Here is an 11,788-nt window from a genome sequence, read left to right as displayed (position 1 = left end):
TTGCCTTCCCCCCAGCTTGCCCTGCAGACCCTCCAGCATATGCAGGAGCTTACGGTGCATTATTGCAGCCATGATCTCTTTGAGGTCCCTAAAGCCCCGCTGGCCATCATCTAACAGCCCCTCCACCTCCACTTTATGCCCTTTACTCATCTGGGCTAAGTGCCCTCGCCATTCACTCTCACGAGGGAATTCCAGGGTTCCTGCACTCTGCTTCCTGCGTTATTGATCCCCAATTCCCCCCATGGGGATCTATTCTCTTATTGCTTCAGTTTTTCCCCCCCAGCCGCTCTGCTCCTGCTTTTCCAGCCCCCCTCACCCGTCAATCCCTCTCTGCTCCCCACCCCTGCACATCCAGCACGGAAGCTGCCTGCACAAGGAGCCAGGCCTGGGAGCCCCAGGCTGCCAGGGGAAGCTGAGCGGCAGAGAGCAGGGCACGGAGCTGCTGGGGAGGAGCAGCGTGAGCCAAGCACCTCTGAGCAGGCTGCGAGCAGCGCTTCACCCGTACAGCGCAGCGCTGGCGGCTTCTGGGCTCAGGCTGAGCCCCAGACCAGCCCTTCCCCCCTGAGCTTCTGTTCGTGCCCAGTCCCAGGCTGGGCAGGAACCAGTCCCCCCAGAGCGGCTCCGAGCTGATGCTCCTACAGCAGAGATGCATAGGGATGCCTCCGGGGTTTCGGAGTCATCCTCTCGGAAGTGTAAGGAATTCCAGGAGAGCAGAAAAGGCATCACCGGCCTTTCAGGTGCTGGGGAGCTGGGATGACTGCTCATGGAGACCAATGAAGTAAAATGGGCTCCTTAAGAGCTTTTTCCCACCGGGCACCTCGGCCAGTCTCCACCCAGCTGCCTCTTTTCCCCCAGGATCCGCAGCATTCCCAGCCCTTTGTGTAGTTTGTTTATTTGTGCTCGCTGTCAGCTCCCTTCCAGCCGCATCCCAGACAGCGGATCGCATGCTAATCCAGTCTGGATTGGCAGCAGCACCCGGAGATGGGGAGAAGCTGCTTGAATTACAAAGGGAGCTTTGATTCTGCACCTGGATTTGCTTCTTAGCCCCAGTCTCTTCTATTGAGGCAGGAATGCTGTGCCCTGGGGCTACGAAGGCAGGGGATGGGCAGGGAAGGTGGGATGCAGGGAGCAGGATGGAAAGGAAGCAGGAGGCTGGGGCGACCATGCCCTGGGCTTCATCCCCAGCAGCGTGAGCAGAAACATTTTGTGTTTCTATGATTTCATGTTTGACTTTGGTGTGATGCTGCTGGGAGAGAGAAGTGCTGGGGCAGCAGGTCCTACACGCTGCAGCCAGGCATGTTTATGGGGTGGGATGAAGATGTGGGGAGGAGAGGAAGATGTGGGCTCGTGAGTACCTGAGGAAACAGCTGATGTTGGCAGCCGGGCCAGGAGACCTGCGTTCAATTGAAGCAGGAGGAGTCTGGGGTGTCCACAGGGGCAGAACTCAGGGAGAAGTGGATCTGTGACTCAGTGACTGGCTCAGGGGTTCCATTGCAATTCACAGTTGCCTGCAGCTCCTGGAGAGCGATTCAGTCACCAGCTCCACTCATGGGGATCGCAATTAAGACGTGAGCTTTACTCCTTCCCCAGCCACTACCTCTACACTGACACCTCCTGATGATGCCACCCCTTGGTGCCACCTCTGCATCCCTGGGACACACGGCCAGGGCACCCCTTCCTTCCCGGGTCCTTCCCTCCTGTAAGGCTTTGGGACAAACCAGTTCTCCGCCCCATGCTGGGAGCATCGCGCAATCACAGGGCTGGTGTCAGCCCAACCCCTCATTAGCGCCGTGCCCTCACTGCTCCTATTTATAACCCAGCGTTCCCAGTCTGCCCTTGATAACATCCCCGGGCTCCACCTCCCTGCTCCTGTCACTGGCACAAAGCAGCTGCTATTTATACCCTCTCCCCTGGAGATGCTCTGCTCCCGAGCCCAGCAGTGCTGCTCCTGCCACCCCCTTCCTGGTCCCCGGGGTCAAGACAGCGATGCTGAGCCCAGGGCACAGGCTCGGCGGCAGGGACAGAGGATCTGAGTGTGATCCCTTGTTTTCCATCTCCAGGCAGGAGATGCTGCACGCTGTGGAGTGGGTTAAGCCAGCAGGATCTCTGGAGCCCTCCAAGGACATTGATCTTGCCTAAGGATGAAGAACACGAGGCAGGGGGACCAGTGGGAACAGCTCTGCAAACCAGCCCTTCCCAAGGAGCGGGGCCTGGCTGGAAGCTGAGACAGGACAGGCACAAAGGAGAAACCCTTTGGGTGAAGATCCATGTCCAAATGAGTGCCCATTGCTGCGAAGAGACCTTGCTCTCCCTGCATACCTGCTCCTGTCCATGCTGTCCAGGGGCAGCTGTGGGCTGGGCCCACCCAGGGTCAGTACAGTCAGGCAGCAGCTCTGTGCAAAGGCTCCATGGCATCAGCTCACGCTGCCCAGTAAAAATAGAGCCCATTCTTTATTCTCACACCAGCTATTTTGGGTGCAATTGCTGTGTTTCAGAGAAGAAACGCTGCTCTGAACCCTGCATTAACACCTATCAGTGTGATTTCCCACAGTGAGTTAAGGAAGCAAAGCAGCTCTTAATGTGCTCCGCGGTCCTGGGTGCCAAAGTGTTCACAGATGGCTCAGGACTTTTCAAACCTTCTAGCTGAGATGGAAAGCACCTCCCCATCCATCTCCACATCCAGGAGATGTGGGTGGGAGCTCAAAGCTGCTCCTGCTCCCCTGCCACGGGCAGGGACCCCTTCCACTGGAGCAGCTTGCTCCAAGCCCCTGTGTCCAACCTGGCCTTGAGCACTGCCAGGGATGGGGCAGCCACAGCTTCTCTGGGCACCCTGTGCCAGCGCCTCAGCACCCTCACAGGGAAGAGCTTCTGCCTAAGAGCTCATCTCAGTCTCCCATCCCAGAGAGCAGCAGAGGGGGGGAGTCCCCTCCCTGAGCTCTGGGGATGCACCCAGCACATGGGGGTCTTGGGCTCAAGCGCACACTGATGTGTGGGGACGTGGGGAGGACGCTCGCTCCAGCACTAACCCGGGGGGGTTCTGTGACTACGAGCGATGTGAGATGCTGGTGGTGACCCCGGGCTCCACAGCCCCTGCCCTCGGTCCCCGTGCACCTCGCGGCGTGGCGGCAGAGCCGGGCATTAATCCCTCCCGCTGCACATGGAGCCATCTGGCTGGTGCTGGCCCTTGTGCCGCAGCACGGAGGGTTGTTAACACACAGCATATGCTTTGCTTGAAATTAATACTAACTCCTCAGCTCTCGGCAGCTGCTGGTTCTTGGCTCCCCTTTCACAGCGATAACCGGGAGCAGCGGGGTGGAAATCCAGCCGCTTCCCGGCTCCTCTTCTAATGCACTGTGTCCCTGGGAAAGGTAGCGCTGCTCTGCAGGGACAGCCTGGCACTAGGTAGGGAATGGCCTTTGATAACCAGGTACACGTGCCCTGTGCCACAGCGGTGGCAACGCACAAGCCCTGGGGCTCTTCAGGGACCCCGGGGTCCCGTCACCAAACCCACGCAGCATCCTTGGAATGAGCAAACCCTTCCTGGGCACCGACCTGGCTGGGGCAGGGCAGGCTCCAGCAGCCTCGTTTGCTGTTTAATTGTTGCAGCTGCAGCAGATGAGTGCTCAGGAGGTGCTTTTTCCCTTTCCTTGCTAAGGCACCAGGCTGGGCAGGGGGGTGTCGGGAGGCTGGCGGGGATATTTGTATTATACTTACCCAAAATCTGCATGTGGAGGAGCTCTGTAAAATATACAGAGCGGTTTCTGTTCGACCACTGCACACTGAGGGAACGTGCTGAATGCAGCCACTGCAGCCGAGATGAGAAGGGAACATCCCCATGTTCAATTGAGGTTTTAAACACAAGCTGCCCCGTGCTGGTTCTGTGGCTGCAGGGGGACAGGCAGGGACACAGGACTCTGAAATTAAGGCTCTGGCTGCTTCTCTGTTTGCCATCATCAGGGTCCAGCTGATACCTGCAATGGGATTCCCATAATGACAGTGTAGGAGCAGAATGGAATATCCAAAGAACTACAACGCTCTCCTGGGCTCCGTGCAGCGCTGCTGCAATAGTGTGTTGGTATTTTAGCCTTTGTCAAATACGCAGCACCGGAAAATGGTAAAGAGAGAAGAGCTTCTGCCTAAGAGCTCATCTCAACCTCACCTCTGGCAGGTTAAAGCCATTCCCCTTGTCCAAAGCCCCTCTCCATGTTTCCTGTAGCTCCTTTAGGCACTGGAGCTGATCTAAGGTCCCCCTGCTGATGCCATGATGTGTCCCATGCAGCTGCAGGCTTTCGCACACACACATTATAGCTGTTGGTGGAAGGAGAAGGAGAACAAGTGCCTGTGTCCCAGCCCTGCTCCCGGCTGCAGGAGGTGTGGGCTGCCCGAGCTCCCCAGATCGATGCAGTGGGTTTGCAGGGTCTGAGCACATCACCCCGCAGCCGAGCCGTGGGCAGCAGAGGCCACGGGATCAATGAGGAGTGAAGGAAATACGGCTGCGGACACGCACCTTTACAGCTTCCTTCCCCCTGACAAAGCTGGGGTTTACGAACTTCTGGCAATTGCCAATTAATTCTGCTGAAGCCAAGGGCAGGAAGGCAGCCCCGCTCTGTATGGGCGCCCAGACAGCATGAAAACAGCCTCCTTTCCCCACTTGTTATCCCATATATTGTGGACTGCTGCCGTCCTCAGCAGTGACCACTCCTGCACTTCTCAAGCCACCAAAAGAGAAGAAAAAGCAGGCTGGATGGCGCGAGGAGCTGCTGTGCCTCCACTTGGCCACCTCCCAGCTCCTCATCCTCCAGCCTTGGCAGCAGCTCCATTTGGTGCCCATGCCAGGGAGGCACCAGGAGCTGCGGAAGGCAGACAGGCGGAGAGAATCCAGACCCTCCCAATTAGGTAATTTTTCTGAATGAAGAGCCCTGCTCCACCCTGCACAAGGCCTGGGACTGATAAATCCCAGGGCTGATTAGAGGCTTGTCATTTAGCACCTCTAATGCCTCCCTCCTAATAGCATTAGGACCTCCTTGGCAAGACACTAATGCAGTTTGCAGCTGCAGCGTGGCGCCTGCAATCCGGCTGCAGAGCAAAAGGAGCACATCTCTAATCCAAGGAGACAGGAATGAAAAAGGAGCTGCCTCAACGAGGTGTGTGGACCAGGGAGAGGAGAATGGTCCTGGGGGGGCTCACCCCAGGAGCATCGTCTCCTGGCCATGAGCAGCATCCCCATCCTGGTTGCTCAGCGAGCTTGCTCCTTCCTTATTTCCCCATTCTCTCTCTATCCTGGCAACCCTCATGCCCCTCTTTCCTTGCTCTGCCTCTTCAAGCCTTGCCAAGCCTTCCCCCGGGATGCTCCTGGCCTTCTGCACACCCCTGATCCATAGTTCTTACCCTGGGATGCAGCTCTGCTTCGCTCCTGGAAGGAAGCCGTGGAGAGGGGAGACTCTTAAAGCTCAGAACAAATCTGTTTTCATGAGCTGTGATTTATAATCATCATAACACAATAATGACAATAACTCCCTAATCAGATTAAAACTCTCCATTTGTCCAGGGCTTTGAGCTGTAATCTCTTCCACCCCTCCCTCCCATTGATTTTGTTTTCTCAGCCCTTCCAGCCTCCTTTCCTGGACTTGATATTCCAGGATATGTCCCCTTTTCCACCTTAAACCTCCACATCCACACAGCCAGGGCAGGCAGGGGATGCTGTGAGGACTCTATTCCAGCAGCACCCCCCCCCCCCAGCCCCTGCTGCTGCCTCTGTGGAATGGGATTAGTGCCATCCCATCCTCGTTAGCCTGCTGCCCTGCTGCAAATCTCATTACACCCGGAGGATCTGGAAGCAGAGTCTGGAAGGTGTTTCTATTTCTTTGGTTAATGAAGAAAAATAGCGGTGGGGGCGGGCTCAGGAGAGGAGTGTGTTAACACTGATTAATAATGAATAACCTCCATCATCAGCACTAATTCATTATAGCACATGCTTAAGCAATTGATTCCTGCTGAATGGCATCACACCGTCAGGAGACCCCATCACTCAGCTAACTGAGCCAGGGGCACCGCTGGATGCTCCCATTCCTGCCCGGGCTTTGGAGAAGGGAATCAGCCCACTCGTGGACAAGGGATCATGTCTTGCTGATGTAGGGAGAGACCTGGGAAAGGATGGGAAGCCATAGGCTGAGGAGCATCTCTCATACCTCAATCCACCCTGCCGCCTCTTAAACCTTGCCTGTGCCAGCCAGGAAGTCTCAGGGCATGGCAAGACCTGCCTGGCTCCATGCTCTTCCTTGGGCTGATGTTCAAACCTCCCTGAGACTTGTTCTTGCTCGGTTTTGGACCAATTTTAGGTGTTTCTGCACAGGCAGCATCCCCGTGACCTGTGTGGTCCTGGCTGGGGCAGGGAGCAGAGCCCACCACTGCCTGCAGAAGGAGGGCACGGGCCCCAACATTTCCCATTCCCTTCAATCCAGCATGTGATAGATGGATACAGAGCTTTAATCAGTGTAATATATAAAGCTCTTAATTTGCCTTATTAAAAGTCGGCACTTTGGATTTTCAGGATCCAGGAAATTAACTCAAGCACCTAAGCATTTATTTGATTGAAAGAGATTATAAATAATTCATGCCTTTTCTTTGCCTTCCATAGAAGACCTGCCAGGGGACACACACCAGGGCTGGATGTCCCCTGGCAAGGGGAGAGGAGGAGGAGGAAGAGGCTGACTCAGAGCAAGTCAGGCTGTGTCAGGCCACCTACAGCATCTTGCAGTGCGGGATGTGCATCCCAGGGATGTGCATGGTCCAGGTTCGTCTTGCAATGCGGGCTGTGCAACCTGAGGCTGTAAATGGTCCAGCTGCATCTTGCACTGTGGGACGTGCATCCCCGGTCTAAGCATCACCCACCAGCATGGGGCTCAGCACCCCGGGGCTGTGCAGGGGGTCCGCAGCAGGCAGCGCTGGGGTTCAAGCTTTGACCGGGTGAGGAGCGGGGCGTTTGAAGGGGGGGTCCCTGCCCGTCTGTTGCCTCCCTGCCGGTCCTGCGGGCACACAGTGCCCCCCAGCGGGCGCATCCTCGGCTGCCGGTCCCGCAGCTGGCCAGATGTGCCGCCGCTGAGGAGGGATGCTCGGGAGGAGGAGCGCTTCACCCCATCCCCTGCATGGGTGCGCTGAGCTGGGGGGGGTCTCCGCTGTGCCGGGGGTGGGGGTGCCGCTGTGGGGTGCTACCAGCTGCCGGACCGGGGATTCCTCTCCTCTCTCCATCCTCCTCCCGCTCACTGCAGGTTCTACTTGGCGAACTTGAGGACCACGTTGTCATAGTCGGTGCTCCCCAGCCACTCCTTGCCCTGCAGCAGGAAGGGCTGCCGCGGGGGGACCGCTCTCTTGGGCACGGCGTAGTCATCCCGTTGTGCGCTGTAGGGGTACTCGTTCCCCGTGGGCTCCTCCGGGGCCGCCTGCAGCCTCCACGCTTCCCCCTTCACCTCCTTGGGCTCATGGTAGACAGTGTGAGAGGAGAGGCCCTCGGGCTCATCATAGATGTGCTCAGGCTTGGGGGCACTGGGGCGCGGAGGGGGCTGTTTGCCTGCTTGACCCCCGGCCAAGCTGATGCTGTCGTAGAGGGGGTCGGGGGCATCCTCAGGGTGATGGGCGACACTGCTGAACTTGCAAGCTCCAAAGGCTTTGGCAATGGCATCAAAGGGGACGGCGTACTCGGCCTCGGTGCTCGCCTTGGCGGGAGCATCCTGCCTCCAGCTCTTCTCCAGCACCGGGGGGTTTCCCCTCCGGAGGGAATTGCAGGGCTCAGAGTAAGGGCAGTCGGCACCATGGGAGGGTAGGAAGGAGCCTGATGGTTCCCCAGCCTCAGAGGAGCTGCTGAGGAGCATTCCCAGCTTGACTTTCCCCACCTTCCCCTCCCCGGCTGGCTCCAACGAGGGGCACTTGGTGCAACCGCCAAGCTCCTCGTGCCCCTGTGCCCAACTGGGAATTCTGGCATGGCCATGGGACCGGGGGACATCATCCTCCTGCCACAGCTCCTCGGCCCCCCGGCTCCGGTGCTCGTTGATGGCCAGTTCAATGGCCTGGAAGATCTCATTGCCTTGCCTGGTCTCAAACTCAAAATTACCTTCTCCGGATGCGCAGCGCCGCCCGGCCTCGAAGGAGAAGGTGACCTGGGGAGGGACAGGATCAGGTCCTGCACCACAGCCCACCCCAGCCCACCCTTCCCAGGTCCCACTTACCTTATCCCGCCCGAAGCGCCGCAGGAAGCGGTAGGGCCAGCTGTAGAGGGTCTCCAAGGTCTGGGGATCCCGCAGCTCCAGTGCCTCTTTGCCAGCTTGAAGGATGCAACGGCCCCAGAGCCGGCAGCGCTCGGAGGACTCGGTGGCCCTCACCGTCACCTTGAAAACCTGCTCCGAGCCAGCTGGGGGTGGAGAGGGGTTGTTAACACGTGCAAGGAGCAGAGCTGCATCTCCCAGCCCAGAGAGGTGCTGTGGTGGCAGGGAAGTGGTAGTCCGGCCGATAAGGGCTTGCGGGCTCCGGCCATGCAGGAGCAGAGCGATAGCTCAGCAAAACCCAGCGCTGCCAAACCACAGAGCAGGAAGATGTTATTTTGGGAGGAGACTTTCCACTGCGCTGCCTGCAAGAAGCCACGATGGGGGCTGCTCCCTGGTGCAAAACTGGCCGAGACACCCAGGAATGGGTGATGCGATGCCGCAGGAAATGCAGAGCCTTCCTGTGCCAGGAAACCCGGCTCCAGGGCACCTTCCCCACCGCCCGCCACCTACCTTTGCCCCGGGAGCTGTACAGGCAGTTTTCCTCCATGGAGAACTCTCCATCGGTGCCCAGTGCGCTCTGCTGACCCTCCTTGCTTGCTGCCTGCTCCTCCCTGCTCCTCTGGACAGGGACAAGCAGCAGGTGAGCAACCCCCCGGGATGCCTCCGCATGGACCTGCTGTTGCCCACAGCCTGGCTATCCCTATCCAGCGCATACCGGGAACGCCAGCGTGCACAGCTTCTGGATCCAGTCGGCCGCCTCGGTGGCGTCGGTGGCCAGGAGGTACCTCCTGTCCGTGGTCTCCAGCAGGAAGGGGACGGTGTCCTTGGGGCAGGCGGTGTCGCCGCTCGCCTCTGCCACGTACACGCAGTCGCTCAGCTTGACCAGCCTCTTGCTGCTGTCACCCTTGCGCAGCCTCTCGGGTGCGGAGCCCTCCACGAGCTCCAGGCGGGCCATGGAGCAGGAGCTTTCCCGGTACAAGACACCCCAGAACTTCCTCCATTTCTGCCAGGGGAGCAGCAGGGGGGGCAAGGTCAAGGGGGTTTTGTTTGTGTCCACAAGGAAAGCACCCTGCTCCAGCGGAAGGTGTCCCTGCCCGTGGCAGGGGTCGGAGCTGGAGGAGCTTTAAGGCCCCTTCCAACCCAAGCTATCCTAGGATTCCAGGGGTGAAAGCCCAGCATTGGCCAGCTCTGCTGTCACCCTTCCAGGAGTTTTTATCCCCTTGGAATCACGCACAAATTCCAATGTGGGAGGACGCTGGCGCAAACCAGTCCATGATCCAGGCAGGGTCCTGCACCCTCACCCTGTCAGGTTGGCCAGGATGGGGCAGAGGTGGGGAAGAGCATCCCCGGTGCGCAGCCTGCGGCAAGGCTGCCCCAGCCAGCGGCGTCCCGGCACCGGGATCCATCCCGTGCCTGCACCATCCAACAGCCGCAGTGCTGAGGGACCCGGGCCCTCGTTCGCTTCAGCTTCCCTGGAAGCACCAACATAGAAACCGCTCCCAACCCGCGCCCCGAGGCGGCAGCAACGGCCGCGGGGAGAGGAAGCGGTGGCGGAGGAAGTCTCGAACTGCTCAAACTCCTCCGCATCGCCCGCACCCTGCGCCCTGCCTGCACCCTGCCTGCACCCTGCCTGCACCCTGCACCTTGCCTGCGCCCTGCGCCCTGCCTGCACTCTGCCTGCAGCATTTTGAGCCCCAGTTGCAGGTGGCCATAGGGACCCAGGTTCTTCTTTGCCCGTTCCCTGGGTGCTTGCACAACCAGGAGCCGTTGCTAACCCCCCCTGAGGACAGGATGCTCCGGGGGCTGCAGCAGTTGATGCCCACTCTGCAGATCCTCCGGGGGGGGGTCCCAATGAGAGGGTTCTCTTTGCAATGTCCCCATCCCCTTGCCCAACGCACTGGTGGAAACCTGATGGATGGGTGGGAAGCCAACGGCTGGGATCATCCCATTCCCATCAGGTACAACACTCGCGTCCAGGCCAGCCGGGCCCCCATGTGCCGAGCATCCCACCGCCACCTCCTCACCTTGCCAAAGGTCTGCTGCAGCTGGAGGTGGAGCACCCCCTGCTTCACCACCGCCTCCTCCATCACCCATCCACCAGCATCCTCTGCCTCTGTCCCGCCGCCCGCGGAGGTCACGCACCCGTCGTGCCGTGTCGTGACGTGTGACGCGTGCTTTGGGTTCTGCCGTTTCCTCCTCATGGCTGAGCTCCGGCTTCCTGCCCCATGAGCTCCCCATAACGGGCAGTGAGCCCACACCCGGCCAGCACCGTGCCTCGGTTTACCCAGCTGGGAAACGGGACCAAGGCAGCTCCGAGGGCTGCTCCATTGGGGTAACAACTCCCAGCTCTGCCCCTCTGCCTGCTCCCAGCAATCCCAGCCTGACCCAGTGCTCCCAGTAAGGGCTGGTGCAGCCCCGGTCTCCAGACTGGCCATGGCGTAGGTGGGAAGAGATAAGGGGGTGAGTGGGGAGGGTGGTTTGGAGCTGGAAGGAAGGGGTTTGGGGCTGCGTCCAGACATGGGGACAGCAGGGGCTGATGGGGAGCGGTGGGGGCACCCCATGAGGAGCACCCAAGGGTGCTTGGTTGGGTGCCGGCAGCACCAGGACTGAGCCACCACCAAGAAGCCCCACATGCTACCCCAGTGCTGGGCCAGGGCTGGAGGGGGCTCAAGGTGTGCTCCTTGGCTGGGGAACTGGGAGAACTGGGAGAACTGGGAGCACTGGAAGCATTGGGAGCATTGGGAGCACTGGGAGCACTGGTGCAGGTGCTGCTGGGGAACGAGGCTTGTCTCTGGCTGGTTAACTGGGAGCCACTTGTGAAGACACTGGTGCTGGGCACCGGGAGCATTGGGAGCACCGATACTGTGAGCACTGGTGCTGGGCACTGGGAGCACCGGTACCGTGAGCACTGGTGCTGGGCACCGGGAGCATTGGGAGCACCGATACTGTGAGCACCGGTGCTGGGCACTGGGAGCACTGGGAGCACCGGTACTGTGGGCACTGGTGCTGGGCACTGGGAGCACTGGGAGCACTGGTACTGTGAGCACTGGTGCTGGGCACTGGGAGCACTGGTACTGTGAGCACTGGTGCTGGGCACTGGGAGCACTGGGAGCACTGGTACTGTGAGCACTGGTGCTGGGCACTGGGAGCACTGGGAGCACCGGTACTGTGGGCACTGGTGCTGGGCACTGGGAGCATTGGGAGCACCCGTACTGTGAGTACTGGTGCTGGGCACTGGGAGCACCGGTACTGGGAGCACTGGTGCTGGGCACTGGGAGCACTGGGAGCACCGGTACTGTGGGCACTGGTGCTGGGCACTGGGAGCACTGGTACTGTGAGCACTGGTGCTGGGCACTGGGAGCACTGGGAGCACCGGTACTGTGGGCACTGGTGCTGGGCACTGGGAGCACTGGGAGCACCGGTACTGTGGGCACTGGTGCTGGGCACTGGGAGCACTGGGAGCACCGATACTGTGAGCACTGGTGCTGGGCACTGGGAGCACCGGTACCGTGAGCACTGGTGCTGGGCAC

At 59.7% G+C, this 11,788-nt stretch overlaps 1 protein-coding gene across 1 annotated transcript; it reads right to left on the bottom strand.

Moving 5' to 3' along the window:
- Positions 1–6,561: 6,561 nt before the first annotated feature.
- DOK2 (docking protein 2) lies at positions 6,562–10,557 on the bottom strand. Its single transcript, XM_065659303.1, has 5 exons — positions 10,283–10,557; positions 8,974–9,261; positions 8,769–8,877; positions 8,223–8,404; positions 6,562–8,153 (listed from the first exon to the last, which is right to left on the bottom strand). The coding sequence occupies exons 1-5, from the start codon at positions 10,457–10,459 to the stop codon at positions 7,272–7,274; spliced, it is 1,638 nt and encodes a 545-aa protein (XP_065515375.1). The 5' UTR covers positions 10,460–10,557; the 3' UTR covers positions 6,562–7,271.
- Between the last annotated feature and the right edge of the window lie 1,231 nt (positions 10,558–11,788).

Source organism: Lathamus discolor, chromosome 22 (genome assembly GCF_037157495.1).
Source record: "Lathamus discolor isolate bLatDis1 chromosome 22, bLatDis1.hap1, whole genome shotgun sequence".
NCBI lineage: Eukaryota > Metazoa > Chordata > Aves > Psittaciformes > Psittacidae > Lathamus > Lathamus discolor.
The sequence above is the reverse complement of the archived record's forward strand: the minus strand, read 5'-3'. Positions and strand labels throughout refer to the sequence as shown.